The sequence below is a fragment of the Micromys minutus genome (assembly GCF_963924665.1).
Source record: "Micromys minutus genome assembly, chromosome: 7".
Taxonomy (NCBI): domain Eukaryota; kingdom Metazoa; phylum Chordata; class Mammalia; order Rodentia; family Muridae; genus Micromys; species Micromys minutus.
Genome location: NC_137976.1, coordinates 75,357,632 through 75,384,561, shown reverse-complemented (window position 1 = coordinate 75,384,561; position 26,930 = coordinate 75,357,632). Strand labels below are relative to the sequence as shown.

Genomic DNA, 26,930 nt, shown 5'->3' with positions numbered 1-26,930 from the left:
CATACTCTGGGATCACACCTTCCACCTAACATGGAGCAGTCATGCTTTCCCATGTTCCTTCTGCAGGCATTACTGAACATACAACCATCTCCTTACCCAGTGTGGGCAACGCACCTGGTCCTGTGGCTCCCAGGTGCTTGCTTTTCCCTGGTGAGGTCCCAGTATATTGTGTGCAGGAGAGACTGAATATAGGAAGCTGCAGCAATTTAAATGCTTCTTTATTCTTACAAATAATGTAAAAATGAATATAAAAAGCATGCGCAGTCTGTTCCTCTTATCTACAAAAGTCTGTCAGAAAAGTCTTTTCTACAATGTACCTTAGCTGCAATGGTAATAATTCGTAGAAAACGCTACCAATATAAAAAATAATTTAAGGGAGAAAGATTCTTATAGCTTCTCTCGCAGTCCAGTGCCCAAGCTGCAGCTTCCTGTCGCTCGCACGTCCCAAAGAAACTGTAGCGATTCGGGCGGCATCTACCCGCCGTCGGGTCTGAGGTATCGGGTCGTTCGGAGTCTCTATGGCCCACGCCGCGTGTTACCGGCAGTCGGCGCCGGTGGGCGGCAGGAAAGGCGGGCTGGGAAGCTCTTTGAAGAACTGCCGGAGGCCGGCCAGGTCCCGCGTGAGCTGCTCCACGCGCTGATGCAGCTTCTCGTTCTCGGCCGACAGCTCCACCAGCTTCTGCTGCATCTCCTGGTTGCGACGCTTGGCCTTGTCGCGGCTCTTGCGCACCGCGATGTTGTTGCGCTCGCGTCGCTGCCGGTACTCAGGGCTGCCGCGGTCCGGTCCCCTCTTGCCCGACCCCTTCTCTCGGACAGGGCCAGGCGCAAGGCTCGGCCCCGGGCTGCCTCGGGGAGGCTCGGGCGAAGTGGGTGGCGTGGGCTGAGCCGCGGCCGCCAAGCTCACCACTGTCTGTGCGCACACTGCCACTTGCGCCGGCAGCAGGGAGCCCGGCGCGTCGCCGTCGCCCCAGTCGGGTTCGCGCTTGAGCGGGCCCCTGGCGACTGACCCCACACCCGGGGGTCGCGTAGGGCCGCCCTGCAGCAGCTCCAGGCCGCCCGCGCCGGCCGCTTTGTGGTTGCTGTTGAAGAGGTCGGCGAAGAGCTCGTCGTGGCACAGCTCTAGTGTGGGCACAGCGGCCATGGAGTCAATGTAGGCGCTGAAATCGATGGCGCTCTCGTCGTCGTACATGGCAGGGGTCGTAGAGCCCGGGTCCCCCAGATTCCCTGGCTCGGGCCCTCGGCCTGGCTTGCCCGCCCTGCCTGGCTCGTAGAAGGCCGCGGGCTCTGTGGGCCAGGGTGCGCCTCGCGCCGGGCTGTCCAGGCTGAAAAGCGCGGCGCTCATGGCGGCGTCGGCGGGGCCTGGCGTCCAAGTTGGGCTGTCACCTCGCCGAGCCGGACCGCCGCCTTTTCTAGCCCCAGCTGACGCGCACGCCCCGCCCAGGCCCCGGCGGGTCCGGAACCGGAGCGGGGTGGGACCGGGGTGCTGCTGGGAACGACCCGCCCTTTGCCCGCACTCCTGGCCTTCCCTCCTTCCTGTTTGTGCGGTTTGGACCTACTTAGCGGTCCGAGCCTGGAGCGAGATGAAAATCTGGATTTGGCCCGACACACGCAAAGCGGGACGCCTTCAGTCATCGCAGAAGCGGAACCGGGAGCCGGGCTCCGCTGCCCGCGTCCACGGCTTCCGTCCTGCGCCTCCGCCGCGGGGCCAAAAGGGGCGAACCGTGGTTCGCAGACCCCGGCCTCGGCCTCCGCCCGTCCAGACTGAGCGCAGCCAGCGGTAGTCTCCGGGAATTCGAACCCGCTCAGCTGCCATCGAGATTAGGCTTAGCAACACAGCCTGATGAACGGACAGGTCGACTGCGCCCCCGACTGACCACAAAACCGGCGGAAACGTGATGGCCACCCTAACCGCGCGGTGCGTTTCTCCGCACCTGGCAGCGATCCTGGGCGCTCTGGCGTTTCTTCCAGGTTATTAAAGCTGTGCCACCTGGTGGTAGCATAGCATCTTGCTGTTTCTTTTCCTTGCTAATTGTACCTAAACGAGATCCTATTCTAAAGTAATTGTGGCTTGCTGAAAGAAAACTAAGATTTACATCAATACATTATAAAGAAGTATTAAATGGCCAGCTCTTCAAATTTCACGAAAAGATGAAGAGAAATTTCAACTTCAGCTACTCAGACCTGAGACTGGATAAGTAGTTGAAACCCCAGGAGTTCAAATGCCAGACTGCCTGCTTCAAATAAGCAAAAATCAAGAAAATCATCTGTCCAAATTCCGATGTGTCCCTCGTATGCCTCCCCTAACTCTTTCTGATGCACCAGGTGTTTTGACCGACTTCAGCTGATTTATAGCTCCTACCTTCAATTCCCAAGGAAAATCCTAATAATGGGCTGTGGAATATTCAGTGGCTTATCTGGAAAAAAAAGGGGGGGGTTAAACTCAGCTTTGGAATTTTATGATGGCATGTGATGTTGATTTTCTTTTTTAAAGGAATATAAAACCATTTATTGACCACTGCTCACCACTATTTACAATAAAGTAAATACACAGTTGGATGACATTCTGATTCTACAAAGTTACTTTTCTGGCTCATTGAACCAGATCCCAAATACTGAAAAGATTGGTCCTACCAGTAAGGATGAGTCTGGGTAAAGAAAAAGCATGCACATCATTAATTGATATTAGCGAATTTTGTTCACTCAGTCAGCAGTCTTAAATTGCCAACCTCAGCTCAACCAGGATTTTATTTCCACATCAAATAGATTTCATAAATCATAACCTTTTAGTACAGATTTTAACTTTCTACAAAGGAAAAATTCAACAGAGGAACCATTACAGGGACTGTCTGAACTGGCCCTGTCTCTGTAGACCAGCTGGCCTCTTAAATCAGAGCTTCTGCCTCTGGAGGGCTGGGCTCAAAGGTGTGAACCACCACACTCAGCCCAAGTCACACCACTATTTTTCTAATTCCGTTTTCTGAAGGGGTGTTGGTATGGACAATATTCTGTAAACTACTGATGTGATTGCTTTTAAATTATCTAATGAATTACAGACTACTTAATCTGAAAGGTTGTGGTTTAGGAAAACGTTCACAATGATGGAATACCGTCAACTTGTGTTTCCATCTTCACTTCTTTTGAGTATTAAAAACGAGACAAAAAAAAAAAAAAAAAAAAAAAAAAAAAAACAAGCTATGTAAGTGTTTTATGCAAACACCACATACAAACAAAGAAAAAAACAGAATGGTTCTTCTGTGTCCCAGTTAAAAATAAGTTCTGACTCCAGTAATGCCTGTAAAATCTCCCCAGAGTTTAAGAAAAGCTGTTCTTCAAAGCTGAGGAAATACAACATGCTATCAAATATTCTATTATTAAAAGAAGCCACTACAGAAAGCTCTTACTTGCTCAAAGTTATGTCTTTTGATAGAGAACAAAACCCAAAAATATCCCAACTACTGTCAATACTTTTAAAACTAGCATATCAAACTTGATTTTCATTAGAATGCTATTTTCCCACACTAGTAATTCAGAACCCAAGATCCCGGTCACACACACACACACACACACACACACACACACTCACACACACACACTGCTTACTCTGCTCCATCTTCATGACAAGAATGCCAAGTCAGCCTCTCCTCGTACAAGGCAATGATAATCTGAGGACACTTCATATTCACCTCCTTTGCCAGAACCAAGTCAGCCTCATCTGAGTCTATTTCATGAGAAACAGTAACTCTCCACTGCTGTCTGTGGCACCAATTATTAATTCAGGATGAGGACCTCTGGCCAAGCCCCTGGTTTGTCAGCAGCATCTCTTTTCTTCTTCGATTTGCTATCATCAGATTCACTGTCAAAGATTTCCTTTTTGTACCATCTTTTTCTTTACCAGCTTTTTGAGAATTAAGAAATGCTTCAATTAATTCTGGACAATCTAAATGTTCTGGTTCCTGATTATGACCAGCATCTGTGAACCCATCCACTTCAGGAAATGTTCCACCTTTCCATTCACTGCACAACACTCCAGTGCTTTTTCTACCACAGATGCTCCAGGCTCTGCCTCTTCAACTTTTTTGCTCTTTCCATCCTGTTCCCCCCCCCCTTTTTTTTTTGCAATGTAGTTTTATTGGAGGCCATTTTTTAAAATTTAATCAGAGACTTGAAGAGTTCACCCCTCAGATGCTCAGGGCTGGGATCCTGCAGAGCCTCTGATGTTGATATTCTAATTACCTCAGGTTAAAGCCATCGCACATGTGAGTTCATACACATGCACAGGAAAGTCCTGGGAGAAGTTCCTGGTTATTTATTAGCCCTGGATGCCATAGAAGCATGATTAGGGAACATGTGTTTATCCCTCAGAGAGGCCGCATTCCAAGGGTGTTTTCAGTGAGACAACCTGCATTTTTTGATACTTGGGTCTACTCACTACATTTAAGAAAACTAAGTTGTGTTTACAAGACAGTAGGGCCAATTAGAATTTCTCAGAAGGTTAGGCCATCACAGGCACCATTGGACTGCACCTGAAAGCTCTGTGAAGTCTATATTCAGAAACCTACCACCTGGGGCTTAATTTTCCATTTTCCAGAAACAGAGAAAAGCAACATGGTGGAACAGCAAAGCATGAATGTATGTGACATTTGAGAGCTATTAAAGATAACAATCTGAAGTTTAGCTCCTGTGACAGTTGTTTGTAATGTTTTCGTGACTGTTCCCACACGACTCTACTCCTGTCTCCAGGACCTCTCCTAGCACCATGGATGACACACTCAAGATGAACATAAACACGTCCCAGGCTTTATTCCTGTGAGAAACATGTCATCCGGGTGCTCGTTTAAGTTCTTCTCAGCACAGCTGTCAAAAGCCAAGAACCCTTGACTCCTTCCCTTTGTCCTCAGCAACAGCACATAGTGGAGGTTCCAATGACACCCACTCTGTGAGCATTCTGGAAACCTTGGTGTATAAAAATTCAGGAGACTAGCAAAGTTGATATCTTAGAATCAAACTTGGAGGATCAGTCTGGTCACACTAACCAATCAATCTCCCTGTGGTCCTGTTTGTATACATTCCACTTCTCACAAGAGCAGTTCTCTAATTGGAATACTCAAATATGTATAAATACTCTAAAACATTTCTAGATAGTTGTAGGTAAAAGGAAATATGAAATCAAGCTTGAGAAGTAAAACTTTGAAGCATCTAAGAAGTGACGGCAGGAGGATTGTGGATTTGAAGCCAGTTTGAGCTACATATTGAGGCCATATGTCAAGAAAAGAATGGTGTGATATGTGGTGGTTTGAGTAAGAGCGCCCCCCAGAGGCTCATGCTTGAATTCAGAGTCCCCAGTTGGTGGAACTGTTTGGGGAAGATTAAGAGGTGTGGCTTTGTTAGAAGAGCTGTGTCACTACAGGCTCGCTTTAAGGTTTCAAAAGACTGATCATTCCCAACATGCTCTCTTGTCTTCTACTTGCAGTTTAAGATGTGAGCTCTCAGCTATTCTTGCTGACATGCCTTTTTCTCAATCATCATGAGCTATAGCCATTTAAAACCATATAGCCAATTAAACCGTGTCTTTTATAAGTAGCTTTGGTCAGACTCCTGCCAAGGAAGCAAGTAGGCTGACTGCAAATCTTCACTTCTCCCTCTGCCCCTCCAGATCCAAGTCCCCAGTCTCAGCTTATCCCATTATCCCAGCTTCCTCCCCTACCACAGACCCCATCCTCCCTCTCCTCTGCCTCCTCCTTCTTACCTCCTTCTTACCACACGTTGCTTTATCTCAACACCCAACGCTAGCGTATATTCTATGCTAACCCACAGGTCACTTCTGCCAGGGAGGCAGGTAAACTTACTAAATCTTCCCCTCTCCTGTTTCTCCTGATCCAATCCCCCAGTTTCTCACCTGGCTCTCCAGCAGACATTCTGAGGTGCGCTCCTTTCACTCTCTGCCCCCTTCAAGGAAGCATTGGTGAAACAGTCTGTTGCAGTAAATATTAAAAAGGATGGCTTAACCTTTTACTGGCCCAAGGACTCATCCACGGACACGGCTCCGCACAAACCATGTGGTCTCGCTCCATGCTACCCCTATGAACTAGCACAGTTCGCCCTTCTGCCCCGGCTGCTTCTGTCCTGGGGGATACATAGTATTAATAAAGAAAACACAAACTGAGGGAGCTTTAGAGATGAAAAATTAGGAATCTGAATAGAAACTACAGAAGCAAGCTTTACAAACAGAATAGAACAGATGGAAGAGAGAATCAGAGGTGTTGAAATATGATAGAAGAAATGGATATGTCAGTCAAAGAAAATATTAAATCTAAAAAACTCCTGGTCCAAAATAACCAGGAAATCTGGGACACTATAAAAAAGACCAAGTCTAAGACTAGAGGGAAGAGCAGAAACCCAGCTCAAAATCCCAGAAAATACTTTCAACAAAGTCGTAGAAGAATCTTCTACCATAAAGGAGATGCCTATAAAACTACAAGAGTGTACAGACACCAAGTATATGGGACTAGAAAAGAAATTACCACAGGACATAGCAATCAAAACCCTAAATGTCCAATAAAGAAAAAAAGAATATTCATATTTATCTTACAAAATACAAGTAAATAAATAATTTTTAAATTAATAGAAATCAATTTAAGACACTCTCGAATAGGGATGTATATACAATATACCCAAACTTATGGTACACAACGAAAGCTGTTCTAAGAGGCAATTGCCTGTGTTAATAAACTTGGTGAGATCTCATACTAGCAATTTAACAGATCAACTGAAAGCTCTAGAACACAGAAGAAATCACACCCAAAAGGAATACACAGCAAGAAATGATCAAACTTAAGACTGAAATCAATAAAATAGAAACAAAAACACAATATAAAGAATTAATGATTCTTTGAGGAAATCAGTAAGATAGGCAAGCCTAGTTCCAAATTAACTAAAGCTACCTTTCAAGAGAGAATATCCAAATCACCAACATCAGAAATGAAAGGAAACATCAGCAAACACTGAGGAAATCCAGAAAATCATAAAGCCATACATTAAAAATCTATACTTCACCAAACTGGAAAATCTAAACGAAATGTATACTTTTCTCCAAGGGTAATTTAATCTACCAAAGATAAAGCAAGATCAGATAAGTCTTTTAAATAGACCTATAACCCCTAATGAATGAAATAGAAGCATTTGTTTAACATTTCCCAACCTAAAATAGATTGGGGCCAGATAGTTTTAGTGCAGAATTCTACTCGACTTTCAAAGAAGAGTTCCTGCCAACACTCCTCAAGTTACTTGACAAACTAGAAATCTAAAGTATGGTGCCCCATTGGTTTTATGAGGCCACACTTACCCTGATACCTAAACCACATAAACGCCCAACAAAGAACAATAATTACAGACTGACTTCCCTATAAACACAGATGCAAAAATACTTAATAAAATGCTTGAAAACTGAGTCCAAAAACACACAAAAAAGATCAACAACAGATTAAGTAGGCTTCATTCCAGAGAGGCAGGGATGTTCCAACATCTGTAAGTCAACAAATGTAAGATACCATATAAACAAACTGAAAGAGAAAAAAATCACAGGATCATCTCATTAGATGTAAAAAAGGCCTTTGACAAAATCCAACACTCTTTCATAAAAAAAAATCCTGAAGAAACCAGGGCTACAAAGGACTTATCTAACCATAGTACAGGCAGTTTACTGCAAGCCCATAGAAACATCAATTTAATGGAAAGAAACACCACAATTCCAAAAAAAAAAAAAAAAAAAATAAGAACAAGACAGGAAGTTCACTTTCTCCATACATATTCAAATAGGATTTTAAATTTTACCATCCACTAGAGGACTAATATCCAAAATATATTAAGAACTTAAAAAAATTAGATATCTAAAAACTAAGTAATCCAATTAAAAATGTGTGTACATCTAAACAGATAATTCTCAAGAGAAGAAACTCAGAATGTCTGCAAACCATTTATTGGAACATTCAACATTCTTAGCTATCAGGGAAATGGACATCAAAACTCCAACGCTCCATTTTACACCTGTCGGATGGGTGAAATCAGTAACACAAGCAACGGCTCGTGCTGGGAGGGTGTAGAAGAGAGAGGACCTCCCTCATTGCTGACGGGAGTGCAGCTTGTACAACTACTATGGGAATCAGTTTCTTAGAAAAAGGAGTCAATCTACCTAAAGATCCAACTATACCACTCTTGGGCATATACCAAAAGGACTTGTACCACAAAAACACTTGCTCAATGTTCACTGCTGCTCGATTCACAATAACTAGAAATTGGAAAGAACATAGATGTCACTCAACAGAAGGAAATGCAGTGCATTTACACAAAAGTATTACTCAATTGTTTAAAAAACTATGACATGAAATTTGCAGGCAAATGGAAGGAAGTAAGAAGAAAATCATCCTGATCCAGGTAACCCAGATCTAAAATAACTATAGGATGCATTCATTTATATGTGGATATTAGCTGGTAAGTAAATGATAATGAAGCCACAATATATTGGCCTAGAGAAGTTAGGTATGAGGATGGGAATAGGAATGACACATAGATCTCCTTAGGAGAGGAAAATAGAACAGATTTTGTGGGTCTGAACCAAGTCCTCTTCATATATATTATGGCTTTCGGTTTAGTACTCTTATGGAATTCCTGTGTTAAAAAAATAAAGTGGTTTCAGATTCTTATACCTTCCCTCGGGCTCTTTTACTTTTATTAGTTTGCTTTGTACTAGATCAAGAGGATCAGGTGCTGAGGGGGGTGATACCGGGGGAAACAATTAGGACCGAGGGGCATTTGAGCAGGGTATGGAAACCTAGTACAGTGGAAATGTCCTAAAATATATGGAAGTGATCCAAATGAAGTCTCTGGGGAACAGAGTCCCCACCGGCCATCTCTTGTCACCAAATAAAGCTTCCAGTACTAGAAGTGGATTACATCCAATTGAGTTCTTAGCCAAAGGGGTCCCATAGGAATCCCGAAACAACCAAGACTGACGCCAAGACGAACTGACAGCTCTACTTGTCTCTGCTACATCTCACATTCAATGACTCTTGTCTTCTCTCTGGGTGACTCATTCCAAGGGCTTGTCAGATTTAATCCTTTCAAAGGCCCAGCTCCTTGTTCCATTGGCTTTTGGTTCAGTCTCTAAATATCCAGTTATTTACAGTTCTGACATTTCTTAGCTTTCTCATAACTGCTTTGGGGTTTAAGTTGTGGTTTTGTTTTTTTAAATGTCTCATCCCCAAATGCATCATTATGATGCTTAAGATATCTTTCATTATTTTTTCTTCCATGTTATTTTAATGAATAAAAAAGCAGCAAAAAAGTTACTGGGAGTTTTGAGAATATATTTATGTAGCTTCTTATAAAATATATATTTAAATACTACATAGTCATTAATTATTTAATAAACAACTGATATTATACTATGTAAAGAAAAAGAATGCATCAACTTAAAATTAATACCCCTCTTTTTAAGTAATGAGGAAGCTGTTAGATATGCTTATCACTAATAACAACATTGATATTTACATTATCAATTTCCATTGCTGCTTACAATGACAAAATGATAAAATGCTACATTTTGTGTTGAGATATGCAAAGTCAAGTAGTTTTGTAGAATGTCTAAGTAATCTCAAAATTACTAAACCTAGGATATGAAACATTTTTCAGAAATCTTAATGGTTGTTGTTAATTAGATTTCTCAGCCCATGCCCAGACAAACCACACCAAAGGAAAACAGTTCCATGTGGAGAGGTTTAATAAAACGGGGACGGGGCAGGGGTCAGGGTCAAGAGAAGAGAAGAGAAAAAGAGAAAGAGAGGAGGAGGGGTTTGTGTCTTTTGTAGGGGTAGTGACATCACTTGCTCCCAGGTGGAGGTGGGATTTTGAACCATGTCTTTTGGGAATGTTTTGGCTGTTTTCATGGCGATAGATGTGCCAGGTTCCTGTCACTTGTGGGTGGAGCCATCACTGGGGGATGGGGCTGTCCTACTGCCAACATTCCTCCCTTTTTCTTATAAAAAGAGAGAAAAAGGAGGGGATAGGGAAGCCTATGGTGAAAGGGAATAGGGTCGTTGTGATCTTGACTGCTTCATGCTTGTTTGGGGACAATGTTTCTAGAGAGTCTAGAAAGTGGGGGTAGAGATGTTTGTCCAGCCTTAGAGTTGGCTGTTTCCTTGTTATCCAGGGTCTGTGGAACCATCTGAGGATAGGTCAGAAGGAACAGGTCCAGTGGAAGCATCTGTGTTTTCGAGAGAAGGCTGAAGCATCTGTAGGTTGCTTCTCTGGAGCTGTTCTAGATGTAATGAGCACCTGGACTTGACAAGATGCTGGAACACACACATGTATACATTATAGGTAGAGATTAAGTACATTTGAAAAAAATTGCAGGAGCGGTCCTAATGCTGCCATTCCTCCCCCTTTTTTATCATAAAAAAGAGGAAAAGGGGAGGGGGAGGCTGATGGTGAAAGGGGAAGAGGGGCACTGAGTCTCATTGGCTACTTCCTGCTGTCTTGGAGTGTCGTAGGGGGTGCAGCTGCTTTCACCATCGGGATCCACCTGGCAAATGTTCACATCAGGCTCCTCTATGGACAGTGGCTGGTAATCCGGTAACAGGAACAGGTCTTGGGCTAGTGAGCGCCAGGATGTGAACCTGCATTTTGTTGAGTCTCAGCAAAACGGTTGTGAGGAAATCTAATCTCACACAGGGCATCAGTGTTGTTAAAAGTCACAGGGCACCAATATTGTTAGAAAATCATGTCCCGGGTTTCAGCACCAATGTTAGGAAATGAATGAAGAGAGTGGGGGGATATGGCCCATGGAGGTGCAGCGAGGCCTGAAGGTGAGGGGAATGCCTCTGCGGAACCATGTTGGGAATCCCTTCCCCCGAGGGACCAGCCATACAACAGTATAGTACAGAATAGAGTTTATTCAAGTCATGGGAGAGTTAAGAGGGTAGTAGAGGCAAAGAAAGAGAGAGAAGAGAGGAATAGAGGAGTAGAGGCCGGCCATGAGCACGTGGAGAGAGGGGGAAGGGAAGAGAAGGGGTAAGGGGGGAGAGTAATAGAGGTAAGAGGCCAAGAGCGATCTTTGATTTTTATGATGTACAGATTGATAGCTACAACCTTTTTCTCTTCAAAGGTCTTCACTGACAAGTTGCACCCATTTATAGGACATGAAACTTAAGACATCTGTGACCCTAGAAGGAGTTTTCCCACTGAACCCTGTTTATATGGGTTCTAGAGAAGTTTAGTCAGAAGCAGACTGCAATGTGACCAGAGGCCGGGGATGGAGTGTTGGAGGGAGAACAGGTTAGGATGGAGGAAATCCTAGGGAGCCCTGTGGTACCACGAGGCAGCCCTTTGCTACATTATTTGCCATCGAAGTCACTAACAGAGTTCTTTCTTTGTGTCTTTTTTCAAGTGTTGATGATCAAGCCCATGCTCATGGTTTTTAAACCATAGGTCTTTGTCCAGCCTGGTGTGGCAAACATCTGCAGGATGGACAAGACCAGAAGAGACAGTGCACAACCTGCTGTTACCTGTCAGACACTTCCAGCAACCAGGACACAAGGTATGCAGCCCTCACCTCCGCCAGAGTCTGAGTGAGTAGCTCTCTACTCTATAAGACCATTGTTCCCACTGTACAAGTCGTTGGACAGAAATCAGTCACAGAATGATCTTGTTATAAAAAGGCAACCAGGCCACCTCTGCAGTCCATATGAGAAAACTATATATCCCACATTACTCTGGGGGCTTCATGAGCCTGTCCCATCAACATAATTGATGACCATATTCAAAGAAGTTCTTGTAATCTTTTGACTAAAAAAGTAAAGAGACAAAGGAAGAGGAGGAGAGGAGAAGGACAAGTTGAACATGCCAAAAAAGAAAAGCAGTTAGGGAAGGAGAAAGGACATAAGGCCAGGTGACAAGCCTGGGTATAGGAAATGTCAGGCTGTCAGCAGAGGGAGTGGTGACAGGGCCCAAGGACAAGTAGAGAAAGAAACAAAACTTCATGGAGAGTTGGGGGTGTAGGGGACGGGAACCCAAGAAAAGATTGTATCTCCCTGGTGGGTTCTCACTTGTTTCAAGGTGAACCTCTTGAATGTTGCCTGGGAAAACTACTGTCCTGGGATGCTCTGTTTTGGTAAATATTAGAGACCTTTGATCCCACACTAGAGCCGGCTCCTGTAGGGCCACATGGCACTGTGGAGTATCTCTATCTTAGCAGCTCCACGAGGCCTCTAAGAACTCAGACATGGCTCAGGAGCTCCTGCTGCTTCTGTCCAAGGTGGCCTATGACCACCCCAGTGTGTTGTTTTCACTCACTTTCCTCTACCACCCAGTAAAAACATGACTCCACAATCATTCACTTATCAAACAGGTTTCTATGTTAAGTTCTCAACCCACAAACCCTGTACACAATAAGCTTACAACCAGTGGACAAAGATATAAACTGCCTATCTAGATAAGATAAAGTGACCCATAGAAATTCTTAGAAATAATAATAACAACCTTTTCCATCTAGAGATGCACCGAGAGAAACATCCATGACTGCTTCCATGTTGCCTCCTCTTGAATCTGCCTTTCTCCACCTCCTCTCTCCTTACCAGAACTCTGTCCCAGCTCAGTCTCTACTGTCCAATCATATACCACCTTATCATCAACCTACAATGCTCAGGCAGGGAGTGGCTGTAGAGAAGAGAAGCCACATGATTCCCAGAAGCATCTTCCTCCTGACTTAGTCAGTCTTTGGCTGATCTGATAATATATGTCTTTATCTTATTCCTACAGGCCCCACATTCTTATCCCATTCAAGAATTATATAGACATAAATTTCATGCCCCCAAAAGGGATTCTATAACTTTAATTGAATAAAAAGGCAATATCATCCAACCTGCCTACTGTGTAAGTAGGGCTTTCCAGGGATGTGGATCATTACTGCCAGGAAAGTCCAGCATCCTTGGGATGTCTTTGAGCCCAATGTCTACTTTTTGTATCAGGATTAGAAGGAAACCTAATTGCCGTGCTGCAGAGGAAAACCAGTGGTATTGTGGGCAACCCTGCTGAGTGAACTTTCCCCGGTGTCCTGGTACCTTCCAGGTAGGGAGCAGGGGGGTCAGCAGGGCCCGGCAGCTAACAAGAACACAAGGAACTACTTTTTAGGGATTGTTCAGATAAAGTAGTTTGATGTCACTAAGTATCACTTGTGTCTTAAAAACAGATTCTTGTGTCTGATCTTGACATAACCCATCAAGGAAATTGAACTTTCTCTCCTCCACAGAAGCTGCTGGCCTTGGTCCTTGGAAATATGGCCCTTTGGGCAGGCTAAGCAGTTTGTCTGAAACACAGTTCCTGGGCCTCAGTTGTATCTAAGACCAAGTGGCTGTGACAGTCTATACTGTTCAACCTCTGTGCCAGTGGGGCAACAGGTCATCACAATGAGGACTTGACTCCTGCACTTATGTTTCCTTGAAATTTTTCCCAGCTGCTCTAGGGCCCAGGAGACAGAAACAAAATATTTTATCTTCTGGTATCTATTTACACAACTAGCACATTACTACAACTTTTTGTTTCTAATGTATAACAAGACACACTGACAAAGGCAATTTATAAGAGAAAGTATGTTATTTAGGGTCTGCATTTGCAGCATATTAGGGCACATGGCCATCATGATGGGAAATGTGATAACAAGCAGGCTGGCACTGTGTTAGGGATTACCTGTTAGTTTGCCTCCAATTTTCAAGCATAAGACAGAGGGGAGAGAAAGAGAGAGACAAACAGACAGACACACAGAGAGAGAAAGAGAGAGAGACAGAGAGACAGAAACAGATTACTTGAAATAGTTTTGGCTTTTGAATCCTTAATGCTTTGTGACCACCCTCTACTGACACACCTCCACCAACCAGGTCATAACTCCTGATCTTTCTGAAAGTGTTTCACCAACTGGAGACCAAGTATCCAAAAATCTGTCGGGACCATGTTCATTCAAAACAATACCCCAAATTGTCTGGTCTAGATAAAAGTCCCTTGGGTAGCATCACACTGTTCTGCCTGAGATCCCCTTCCCCTGTGCTTTGACTGTGTCTTCAGAGATCAGAAGTGTCAGATGTGTCTATGTCCCCATTCATCAAAGGTTTACAGACTTGGTTTCATGAACATCTAAGGAAGATATAAGAGACTATTTTGCTCTACTTCCTTGACCTCAAAAGCTTGGGGTGGGGGCGGGTTGCAGCCACAGGGATTCTGTTTTACTCCCCGAACCCATGTTGCAGATCTCATGAGTACCTCATAAGGTCAGAATAGTGTAGATCCTAAGACTATTCCTCTGGTAAAGAGACAGAACACACAAAACTACCAGTGGTCTACCTTATTTGACAATAGAAGTCTGACCATGGTGGCAGTGATTCAAGCTCTTCATGCCATGTCCCCTGTGGCAACTGGCTCAAACAGGTGGGACATTCCGGGTCAGTGTCTCCCCGCCACTAAACATCCATGACATACTATCACAATGTAAGGAGATGTCATGGCCCAGTGTGGAGTACTGCGCTGTTCAGGAAGTATCCTTTCAATGAGCTCCTTGAATTAGGAAAGTCTTCTAAGCAAACACTGAAAGATTTTCATAGCCATCCTCATGAGGTCTTGGAAATGATGGAAATAGCAAGTCTTATCAACTATTACTTTATTATCTATTTCTTGCAATGGTAAATATCATTGAGCACTAGAATATTCAGAATGAGGATTCTGGAAGCAAAGCACATGAGGTATATGTCTGCCCTCAAGGCAAAGCTGCATTGCCGAGACAATGTGAGAAAAATGTGTTCCAGAGACATGGTCCAGTAGGTCAGGCCAGTTCCTATCAACAATGTTAAGGCACCAGGCTTTCTCTGCCTCAGGGACTTTGCTCATCAAAGAACATGATCACTTCTGTTGCCCTTTGAGCCAGCAAATCATACAAGATTTTAAATGAAACCTCCTGATCCTGTAGGCTGCTCACCATAAAGGGAAACTGATAATTACCTGTGATTTGTAATTTCCCACAAGTCCTAAAAATTCCACAATGCCGAGAATATACTCATTATCTAGCTGTGTATACTTCCTGTGCAGAGCTGCAACATAGAATTGACCACCACAAATACATGATATGATCTATATGTTCTCTGGACTCTAATACACTCATCAGAGTTATTTGTTATGAGATGAAAATCTAGCCATCAAAACTTTCCTTCTATGTCAGGAATGAGAGCTCACTAGGCCAAGTGCTTGTTTTACAAACATGAGATGAGCTCATATCTAGGAACCATAAAAAAAAGCCTTCGTGCCGGTGAGCCTATGGTGATAGGAGACCCTTGGAATTCCCATGCAAATGGTCTAACCTCAGTTCTCACTTCCTGCTTCAAGGCAAGTGTCTCAGAAAACAAGATCAAGGTAACACTCGAGACCCCTCAGTAAGGGTCTCACACGAGCCAGTATGTTCAAGTGTTCCCAGTCGCACAAAGTCATATACTCGCACCTAGACAATACATACAACTTAAGAGGTATGAAGAAGTGGGAGTACAGAAGAGCGTCGAGGAGCACTTCCTCTTTCACAATGACGGTCCTTAGGTGTCAGATGTGTTTCTCACCCTGCTGTGGTCATGATTTCCACCCAGCAGCACTCTAGTGAAAGGCTCATGCATAACTGTTAGAGGTTCATTTTTGTCTCCTCAGGTGTGTCTTCCACAGAGCAAGCATTGGCTGAAATCTGTGAGGAATAGAAAGGTAATCTCAGTTACCTGGCTGGGGGTGCCGCAGAACAGCAGCTCTTAGCTTGTAGCAGACTTGTCCCTAACTTCTCAGTGCTCAGAACCCTCCAAGTTCATATATGCCCTGATGTGAAAACTCAAGTTGTTTGAAGAAACTGGAGCAGTGTAATATTATTCATAGTTTAGACAAGTCTGCTCAGGCCCACCATGTGAATTCTGTTATTAAATGCTGTTGCATATAATTTTAAAAACATGCTATCTCCTTGCCTGGTGAACTATGACTTCTCCCTGTCCCTCTAGCTCCAACTACATCTCGACCATCCCCCAACCAAGTAAATCTGGGAGCTGCTGTCTGCACTCCAGTGGCCCCTCACAGCTAGTTTCACCAAGCTGCCAATAACTGCCCTGGCTGCCCGCTTTCTTCTCCTGCCCACCTTATTGCTACGGATGGAAAATACTAGACAGTATTATTTTAAAACTAGCCAGATAACTCAATGGCTGGGCAAAGAATCTCCTGCCCTAATCTTATCAACTAGTTCTCTCCATTTTCCTTGGCCTAACTCTAGTGACACGTCTGGTGCTCCTTCCTTGATCCAAAACCTTTCTCTGTCTCTCTCCTCTTCCTCCTGGGAGCTGGAAGTCCCACCTTTCCCCCTTTGCCCAGTAATTAGCTTCTGCCTCTTTTTTTGATAATCAGGAACCAATTAGGGAAACTCCTCCTTTTACACAATGTTCACTTGATTTTTTTTCCTGACCTATCACTCCTTGAAAGAATGTTAAAACCTCCAAGCACATGAGAATAGAAATATTGGAAGAGGCCTTTGGTCCATTGAAGGCACATTTTCCCAGTGCAGGGGAATGCCAAGGTGCTGAGGTGAAGAAGGTGGTTGGGAGAGGGAGCACCTTCATGGAAGCAAGTGGCGGGGGAGGGGGGAGGAGAAAGGGGGTAACATTTGAAATGTAAATACAGAGAATATCCAATAAAAAATTAAAAAATAAAGAAATATTGGGCCACTCACGTATCAGTCAGGATCTTCTAATCACGTGTACTCTACCAAGGAATGCACTCTTGGGAGATATTCCAGCACAGTGCTTTGGTACTGACATCTCTAGCTGCTCTTTTGCCAAGGTACCTTGTGTTATAGTTAGCTGTTTTTGAAGCCCTGATATGTCACATCTGACTACAGAGCTCCCAAATTCTTAACAGGTGGTGAGCTTGTCCAACTGCTACAGTGTCAGAGGCCAACATCCAACACCCTGTCACAGCTCTTTTGTGGGGGAGCAGGAAAGTTGAATGTTTGTCCAAGGTTGCAAATGCAGAGAACTGCTTAGAGCAGCGTCTGCCTTGGCAGCCCAGGGCTGTCCATTTTAATAATTTTCTTCTTCGAACGGGGCCCTAGTTACTGCCACATTCATTTTGTAACTTTACAAAAGCATTTGCTTTGTTTCTGAACAATCTACCAAGTAAGTATGCCGCTGACATGAGAATGTGCCTAAGGTTCTAGGCAATGTTCTTTTTCGTATGTGGTTGTGTTAGTAATACTAGCTGATTAGGCTCTCAGCTTCACATTCACGACATACAAACTAGGAACACTACAGTAAACATCTTCCAAGCCTCCCCGAACAACTGGTCAGTTATCAGGTGCCAGACAGCACACAGAAGTGTAGATCTCCCCTTCCGGTCATCAAGATGAGTTTTCCTTCTCTGCTGTGAGGGAAACTTGAACTGCTGATGTCCAGGGCTGCTTCTCTGCAGTGGCCTGGCCAGCTCTGAGTTGAGGCCAACTCCAGGCATCCCAGACACTAGAGAACATTGGAGCAGAATTACACCAGCAGGCACTGTTCTGAAAGTCAGGCACAAATCAATAGTTATCTGCTCCTGAAATCAATTTTATAAAAAAACACTCATGCTGTCAAATGACATTGGAACCTGGGATTAGCTTCTTGACTGCTAACATGAGTAGTGTAGGAAAGAGGTAAGAAAAGCCATATAATTTAGGGCCACAAGGTCATGGGGTTTTGATTGGTGGGAACAAAACATATTTTCTGGGAGTGGCAAATGAAAAGGAGATATCAAGGGATATCCTGCTGCCAATAAAATATTTACAGGTCAATAAGACAGCACAGGTCAGAGGTTCCGTCTAGCTAGCCAAAATAGCTATCATCAGAAATGGCCCAGGCAGTGCTTCCTGCACGTGCACATGACCTCATTATAGTATTTTCCTTTATAAGCCTGCCCTAAACATTTTTCAGGTCATAGCCTCAGCCCCAAAGACTGATTGTTCAATAAACCATCCCTGATTAGTATTTGTGTGCTTTCTGGAGCAACTCATAGGTCCCAACCGTTACTGGTTGTCAGTTTTCTGAGGGTGAAAGTGTTTAAATTACCATATCTAGCACATCATAGTAGATTGACTCTAAACCATTTTCTGATCAGTTACTGAGTTCATTTCCCAAGTCCATCACCACTTGGAAGCTTTTAACTCTAAATAGTCTCAGGAGTTCCCTCTCCTCCTGAGGCTCAGCAATAATTGTGGATGGCAATTTCACAAGCTAGAGCAGTGCATGATGTTACTCAAATTTAATTCTGGTTGTCAACAATTTTCTGGCATGTGTTGCTTTAATGTGTAAGATTGTTCCAACACTATTGATAGTCAAATTAATGGTCTACATAAAATTATTAAAAACAGTTCTCTTAAGTAACGTTTGAATAGTTGTCTTGGCTATGGTGGTTGTCCCATTTTCTTGGTCCTCTGTTAGCTACTCCCATAATTCCTTTAGGCTTACCTATATTAATCAGACTCACCTTGGAGGCAATGCATTCAACCGTGGTGTCTATTACACCCATTGTTTTTTCTTTGAACAATTCGAAATGGGGAGATAAGGGAAGCAAAGCTAGAATAGGCATGGAAGAAACCAGGACTGTCAATCAGCATGCCTAATTTATTCAAATAAAGAAAAGGTGTGGCACCTGCCACTTGGAATTCGGGAGTGAAAGTGCCAACAACCTGGTGATGCTTTGCTAGTCTATTTAGAACCCACCTCCACCCGAACGTTCCAGTACCCTGTGAATTGTTTAGGCCCCAGTCTTGGGCTTTGTATCTCAATGAATACAACTCATCTCTATGAAAAAGCCCCATGTACTTTGCATCCTCCACCAGTAGAATCTATCCTTACGCTCATCCCTAGCCCAGAGCTCTGTTTATCAGCCAATAAAACTCATTCCTATTGTAAAGGTCACAGGTATATTGCTACCTTGCTAGAAAGTTTCTATGTAGCTATGAATAAAGCTATTTTATGGTAAATGTCACTGGGAAACCTCTTTACAAAGTTTTACTATGCTTAAATGTATAAGTAAATGTATAAACCATGAAGTCAGACTGAAGGTTCTGACTCAGTGCCTGCAAAGATGGCACCTACTGGAATTTCACTTTCACGGAATCATCTCCCCAAACCCCTGAGGCTTGCAGGGCACCCAACAACTAGAAACAATCCTCGAGTGAGGTAATCCAGACCCAGAGATACAAATGCCACATCTTATTGGACACACCTAGCTCCACAGCTTTACATGTGAATACAAGGTCTTGAGTAATTGTAGAAAGTAGGGAGGGACCACTGTCAGAACAGGAAGATTAAGGAGAAGCAGTGAGGAGAATAGCAGGGGACTAGTGATTCGACTAAGAAAATGAAAATAAAAAGGTGGCACTTTAGGGAAGCAGGAGTAACCCAACAATAAGAATGTCTGAAAGGTACAAGAAATACTATTATCTGTATATTTGTCTTTTAAAAACCTAAAATACATATAATCTGTATGAAAGTACACATATAATTTTTTTTATTTTTTTTAAGTATCACAACATTTATTGATAGATACAAGTATATAAAATCAGGGCGTGAACATGACTTGACAAACTAAGTAGACTTAATTTCAGTTCAAATTCTCACCATTTGTTTCACACCCACAAAAACCACTTCAAGGGCATTAATGATCTCTCAAACTGATCAGTTTTGTGCAAGTCAACTATGTCTCTTTTACAAAGACTTGTGCGCTTGCCCAGGCTCAGGGATATTAAAATCCAGTACATAAAGCCCGTTACTAGAGGTAGAAATACAGGAAATATACCATTATGGCAACAACCATCAGTCACAGTTAAGAGTTTTTCTGTAACAACCAAGTGGATAATCAAATATCGCAACAACTCAAGTGTTACTGAGCCAAGTGCATCTCCACAGTATTCAGTGTTGCTGTTCAGTTTCCTAACTTAAAACAGCCCATGGTGACTGGCAGTAAAGAAGGTCCTTGCAATAGACTGTCCCTGCTTGAGAACTTAGGATGTAATTATTGCATGCTGCCAATGTTCTATCTAAACATTAGGGATACTCCTAAAGTGTTTGATGGTAAACTATGATTAAGACATCACACTACAAAAACCTTATGCAGAGGAAACCTTACTGATGTGCTCCTGCTTTAAATATTGTGAAAAACGTGACAGCGGAATGAATCTTTGCAGGTCAAATGCAGTTACATCGCAGCAACAGTGTGCTTTGCACAACGTGAGGCTGTGGCTGGTTCTTTAGTCAGCTTCTTCCTCTGATTCTTCTTCTTCGGCAGTTTCTAGCCAGGTTAGCCACTGATTCACCTGGAACAAAGCCTTGTCTTTTCCTGGAAACTCTTGAGTTATGTTTTCCTTCCTAGCTAAGAAAGTTTCTTCTTCAATAATTTCCATGTCATAAAAATGAACATAAAATTGAAGTAACGTGCCTTTGGGAAGCTGCTGTTGCAACAGTGCACCTGCAAAGCATACAGGGCACTGACCTGTAGATCCACATGATCATGAAGGAATTTCTGCATCACTGGCTTAAAAGAGAGCAGCAGCTGTTTTTCCTGCTCTAACTGTACTTTGGAAGGAGCAGAGAAAGAATCCGTTCCATTGCTGGGTGGGCTAACTTCACTATAAATGTACTGTAAGAAGCTGCTCATTAAGATGTTCACAAATCCTTTATCTACATGAAGTTTGGGAGAGATGTTATCTTTAATCCATTGATATATAGTTTGAGGTGATGGATCCAGCTTAATTTGCTTCAATAGTTCCTTCTCCAATTTAAGGAGAATAAGAAACTTAGTCCCTTTCCTTCCAAAATCTCCAACATTTGATCCTTATTCTGATCAATTTCTGGCAGCATTTTCTGCATACTGACCTCGCTTTGTTGAAAAAAATTCATTTAACCATTCTTGGTCTTGTAATTTGCTAATTGTTGAAGACAAAGTAAGAAGAGAGGGAAGTGGGTACTACTCTCCAGTGGTTGAGCTATTTCTGAAATGTTCACCAACTCTGAAGTTACAGCACGAGCTGCAAACTGTGCCGAGTAAGATTTCACCAAGGGGCTGTCAACCTCCAGTTTGGGGCACTGCTCCAATACATTCAGGAAAGCCTGCATGAAGTTGTCGCTTGTGGCTATCCCTTCCTGTTTGAGTAAACTGGTCAAAGAGCTTGCTTTTTCTTTATCTTCATCACTTCTATCAAGCGACAAGATGATCACTTTGCTTAACATCTCAGGAAGAAAGTGTGGGGCTCTTATTTCTCTCACACCACTGACAGCATCGTTGGCATTTCCCCTGTTCTGATATTCAGTCACAACGGCTTTGGTCATTTTAACTAGTTCTTCCTTTGATGATGGTGACTTTTTGCTAGTCTTGGCGGGCCTTTCCTGGATAAATGGTGGATTAATTTTGAGACCAAGTTGAGGTGTCTGTCCCAGAGGTGGCGTTTGAGTGAGTGGTGGCTGTGCACAGGGAGGAATCATAGTTATCTGGGGCTGAAGCTGTGGCACTTGATTTTTATTCATTAGAAATGACTAAGCAGGCCTCAAGCTAATCTGACTTTTCATAAACTTGTTCCCCCATCTCTCCAAACTGCGATTGCATAGGAGGCTTGATATGTCCCCCATCACCATGGAAGAGCTGATTTGATCGATGACATCCCACTGTGGGTGAAAATCTATCCTGGATAACTCCTGGACCAGTACCAATTCCACTACCTGGCATTTGTCCAAACATATCAGCGAGTATGTCCCTATCCATTTTCATCCTTGGCGGCATGAACGGTCCCTCCAGGAAGAAGTCATTCCTCCCTTGAGCCATAGGAGCAGGAATAAACACTCCTAGATCTTAAACTGCATCTTGACAGATTTGATTGGTCGTCTTTGGTCCATTGTCAAGAAAAGCCTTTCAAGGAACCTAATGGTGCTCTCGAAACTCTACAGTATCCTGCAGTAGAAAATGAATCCTGGCGGGCAATTCCTTACTTAACATTAAGAAACACATTCTGTCAAAGTACTGATCCATTAAGGTCTTGACTCATTTATGGTCTAATCGAATCCCACTGCCCTCATTATCTGACAGAGGCACTCCAAATCCTCTCCCAGATCTTTGAGTTGGACTTTCTTCTTCTTCTTCTCCAAAAGTGTTTTGATGCACTTATGAAGGATAGATTCATGAATAAGATCAATCTTGCCAAGTTCTCCAATGAATTTGATGCTCCCAACATCTTGATCTTAGCAATGGCTCCTTGTTCCTCCTCCTCAGGGAGGAGGGAATTTTCATGCTTATCAGAGACATCAACATTTCTGGTTCGGTTTTCAAATTCATCTTGCAATTTGGAAACCAAGAGGCGTCTGAATGTTGTGCTTTGCTTCTGTCCTGGTTGACCCTATGCTGCTGGCCCATCAAAGTTTGGTGCGTCTTCTGCCAATCGCAGACATAGCTGAGCATAGAGTGAGCTATACTTTGACTCTTTTAGGGCTTTGTCCACAATCAGCAGTATGACCCCTTTAAGGATGAGTTTAGACTCTACACCCACATTGAGGAGCTCAAGGTATAGCTTGTCAAACTTCTCAGGAGTAAGCTTATTGAGTATGCCTCTAACTTTCCTGAAGATTGCATCATGTCGTTCTTTTTCATTTGTGGAGTTGTTTGCTGCGGAGTTGTCATCTTGTCTAGTGCTTCATGCAGGAATCCATTTCTGAGCGTTTTGCCCTGGGGATTTCCCCAGGAACTCGCTGTTGCCAGCAGTCTTGGGATAGTGCTGAAGTGCACCCCTACTTCCTCCTCTGCCTGAAGAAGCACCCCCTTCTGCAATCGCACTCTCCACGTTGGTGGCTTGTCAACGAAGACTCTTCAAAAAAATAATATTAATGGATGGGGTGGGAGTGGAGCGGATGGTAGAAATGAAAAGCCATTGCAGCTGCCTCCTCTGGATCTGGTCATTGGGGACAGGGAGGGAGGGGGAAGGGGAACAGAAAACAAAAAAGGAGGAGGGAAGGGGAAGGAGGGAGACAGGGCTGGCTTGAAACTCTCAGCTCAGAGGAGTAGCTGCTGCAGCCACCGCCTGGTACCCACAATGCTCCGGCTAGCTGCAGGCCACATTTACAGAATTTAAATGAAAATTTCCCATCTGGACTGACAATGCTCCCTCCAAGAGCCAAAGACCACCTAACAAAAACTTCCAATAACCAGACAAGAAAAACCTTCTTTTGAGCTATTATTGGTCAGGGCTGTCCAAGAAATTCCCAAAACATTACAAGCTGTTGTTGCTGAATTGGGTTGCCCTACAGAGGCAGGAGGTAACCCCCTATGCACTTCAGACACCTGAGCTGGAACTTAACTAGATGTTTCTTCCTGAGGAGTGGGTTTCATGATACCAGAAAGCACACAACAAGCTTCCTGAGGAGAGACGTAACCAACAGTCCTAACCTGCTATGAAGCCTACAAACCACACTAGTGACCAACGTGCAAAATATCCTAAGAGGCCAGCAGTGGCCTTCGTACTTTGGCTGGGATTAACAGCTCTCTAGGTGGACTTACTCAACAAGGAGGAATCTATTCTTTTCTTCCCTTTTCTTATTGGATATTTTCTTTATTTACATTCCCATCACAGATGGTTGAGAGCCACCATGTGGTTGCTGGGAATTGAGCTCAGGACCTCTGGAAGAGCATCAGTGCTCTTAACCGCTGAGCCATCTCTCCAGCCCCCGAAGGAATCTATTCTTGGTACTAGAAACCTAGCCAAATATCCAGAGCTAGTGAAGTAATGGATGTTAACCACCACTTAACCTTAGCATAATCCCTAACAACAATCTAAACATTTATTCTTATAACCTCAGGTAATGTAGTTCTTACTCCTCATGAAGAAAATTTTTCTTGGAACAAATGGAGACTTTATGAATGAGATTTGGGGTTAAGGCTTGAGTTAGGGTTAGGAATAGTGTTAGGTACAGCATTAGGGCTAGGCTAGTATTAGGATTAGGCTTAGTGCTGTGTTCAGACCCCAGATTGTCTAAGGATAAGGTTCAGTTTAATGTTCGGGTTTAGGTTAGTATTAGGGCTATAGTTTAGATTCTTAACTGGGTTAAAATTAGGGATAGTTTCAAGGCCAGAGCTTCTATGAAAGTGTGTCACACTGGAAGCTTGTGTGAGGCTGTATGTATGAGTATGAATGTAAGTAAGTACAATAGTATGTCAGCACATCTTGCTGTGTGTTTGTGTGACCATGTTTGTGTGTTTCTATGTGAGTATGGTGTGGTGTACATGATTTTAAGTGTAGGACCATGTTTCTCTGAGGATCTGTTTGGAGGTATAATAGAGTGGTGTGTGTGTGTGTGTGTGTGTGTGTGTGTGTGTGTACATGTAAGAATGCTAGTGTACAGTGGACAAGTGCATAAGTATCTCCAGTACAAGTGAATGTCAATAAATCAACTGTGCAAAAATGCAAGGGTGTTGTAGATGGTCCTGCAGCCATTTGTATTTTGATGTTAATTCCACTTCCCCAAGAAGGGCTGCCTAGTCATGTACTCAGAACTTCATCAGAACCTTCTTCCCATTTTAATTAGTAAAATACAGGGGGGAGTCGGTGATTGGGCAGAAGGGAAGGTGGAGAGAGGGTCTGAGGGGGAGAGAGAGAAGGAGAGAGAGAAGATCAAGATGGAACTCGGGAAAAATAAATTGGATCTAGGTGGACGTAATTGGTGTTAGGTAGCTATGAACATTTTAGCGATTTTATAGGTCTCTTTTCTCATAAAGAAGGGCAGTTTGTATCTTTGTCCATTTGATGTAATCTTGTTGTGTAGAGGGTTTGTGGATTGAGAGTTTGATATATAAGCCTTATGAAATGCTGTTGGGTCAAGTTTGTGTTGGTGTTTGGGGTAGAGAAACCCGTTGGGGCAGTAATTCCACCATGGCAGGCGGAGTGAACCGCCAGGGAAGCGAGCCGTGGGGCGGCTTTCAGACTGAGCAACAGAGTCCACACGCCGGCTCCATGCTGGAAGTGGTGCCCACAGAGTGAAACTGCGGAACGATAAAGAGATAATCTATTCCATTTTAATATTTACTGTGACACAAGGGGGAATTGTGACACCCTGTGAGAGTCTCTGTGTGTGCATGTGTGAATGTATGAGCAACAATAAGTATGAATGGGTGACTGGGTGAGAGAAAGAAAGTACGTAAGAGTGTGTGCATTCACATGAGTGTATATTGTGTGTTTTGTGGTGTGAAAATGTATATCATGCTCAACTTACTATTTTCTTTGTTGTTGTTGCTGTGCTAGACATCCTCACCAAAAGCACTTGAGAAGGAGTGTTTATTTCAGCTTATAGGTCATCCCACCAACAAGGGAAGCCAAAGGAGGAATGGCAAGCAGGACAGAAAAGCAGGAATCATGGAGAAAAGCTGCTGACTGGCTTGCTTCCTCTGACTTGTTTCTTTTGGTGTGCTCAGTTACCTTTTATAGTCCATACCTATGTGCCTAAGAATAGCACCACCCACAGTGGGCTGGGCCCCCATTCATTAATAGAAATTAAGATGTCTCACACTTATGAACACAGGCCAAACTGATAAGAGGCAATTCCTCAAATGAGATTCTACTGTTAATGTGTAGGTTTGAGTTAAGCTGACAAAGACAAGTCAGCACAGAGTGTATACGTATGTTCATAGGTATATAAAGGTATGAGGGTGTTATTATGTGTATGACTTGCTTCAAGAATTTGTGTGAGATTGTGTGTTTAACACACTATGTGTGACATTTAAGTATGTGGTGTGTAAGCATTCAACAGTGTGAGAATGTATACTTGCATGCAAAAAGGCTGAAATTGTGAGTGTGTATGACAGTGAATTTGTGTGAGCGTCTGAGAATATAACAGTGTGAAAGACTATATAACAGTATAGGCCTTAGTTAGGGTCTCTATTCTTGTGATAAAACACCATGACCAAAATTAATTCGGGAAGAAAGGCCTCATATTATAAGTCATGATCCATCATCTGTGGAAGTCTTTGCTTGAACTCAAGGCAAAACACCGAAGTGGGAACTGGTGCCCAGGCTCTGGGCATAGTGTTGCTTACTGGCGTATTTCCCATGGCTAGGTTAGCCTGTTCTGCTATGCCATCCAGGACCACCTGCCCAGGTGTGGCACTAGCCATAGTTGGCTGGGCATTCTGATATCAGTCATCAATAAAACAAATTCAGCACAGGCTTGCCGACGGGCCGATCTGATGGGAATCTTCTTCCCAAATGACTGTATCTTGTGTCTTGTTGACAAAACACTAGCTAAGACAGTGTTGTGAGGAGTCGGGGAGAAAGACAGAGATAGACAGACAGAAAGACAGAGGTTTTGTATGAGAATGTTAATTGTGTGTGTGCATAAATGTTAGAATTTTTAAGTATACATTAGTACAAGAACTCTCAATTAAGGTCTCTAAGTCTATGCAGTCTAGCCCTCCGGCCTTTCCTGGAGTTGAAGCCATGTGTGATTAGGGCAGAAGTGTATGCAAATGGGAGTGACTCACACGAGGGTTCAGTGACCCTACCTTGACCTTCTGTCTCTGACTGAATACTGGCCATCCATGGACCTAAGGTGACATGTTCTTACAAACAGGCAGAGCTGATCCCATATGGGTATAGCGGTTTGGCTAGGAAGATAGTGCTGTGTCACATTTGGATTTGCCTCCTGTTTGTACTCCTGGGCATTTTGAGCAATAGAAGCTGGATCCTGGAACCACCAGCTACCCCCTTGTGAGCCATCAACCCCATGAGAAATTAAAGAGGCAGGGAGGGTCTACTTTTACATCATGTCCACAGCTCTGTAAAAACCTGAGGAAATGTTCTGGGATCCTGCGAA

At 43.4% G+C, this 26,930-nt stretch overlaps 1 protein-coding gene and 2 pseudogenes across 3 annotated transcripts; all 3 read right to left on the bottom strand.

Moving 5' to 3' along the window:
• Nucleotides 1–201: 201 nt before the first annotated feature.
• On the bottom strand, nucleotides 202–1,365 carry CEBPD (CCAAT enhancer binding protein delta). The gene has a single exon (XM_080918942.1). It carries the CDS (start codon nucleotides 1,340–1,342, stop codon nucleotides 536–538), a length of 807 nt encoding a protein of 268 aa, XP_080775068.1. The 5' UTR covers nucleotides 1,343–1,365; the 3' UTR covers nucleotides 202–535.
• A 2,231-nt stretch (nucleotides 1,366–3,596) lies between these two features.
• Nucleotides 3,597–18,609, bottom strand: LOC308422947 (chromobox protein homolog 3-like; annotated as a pseudogene). Its single transcript has 2 exons — nucleotides 18,568–18,609; nucleotides 3,597–4,090 (listed from the first exon to the last, which is right to left on the bottom strand). The product of its transcript is annotated as a chromobox protein homolog 3-like (transcript).
• Nucleotides 18,610–20,335: 1,726 nt separating this feature from the next.
• On the bottom strand, nucleotides 20,336–26,232 carry LOC308422946 (eukaryotic translation initiation factor 4 gamma 2-like; annotated as a pseudogene). The gene is made up of 3 exons: nucleotides 26,155–26,232; nucleotides 24,994–25,078; nucleotides 20,336–22,920 (listed from the first exon to the last, which is right to left on the bottom strand). The product of its transcript is annotated as a eukaryotic translation initiation factor 4 gamma 2-like (transcript).
• Between the last annotated feature and the right edge of the window lie 698 nt (nucleotides 26,233–26,930).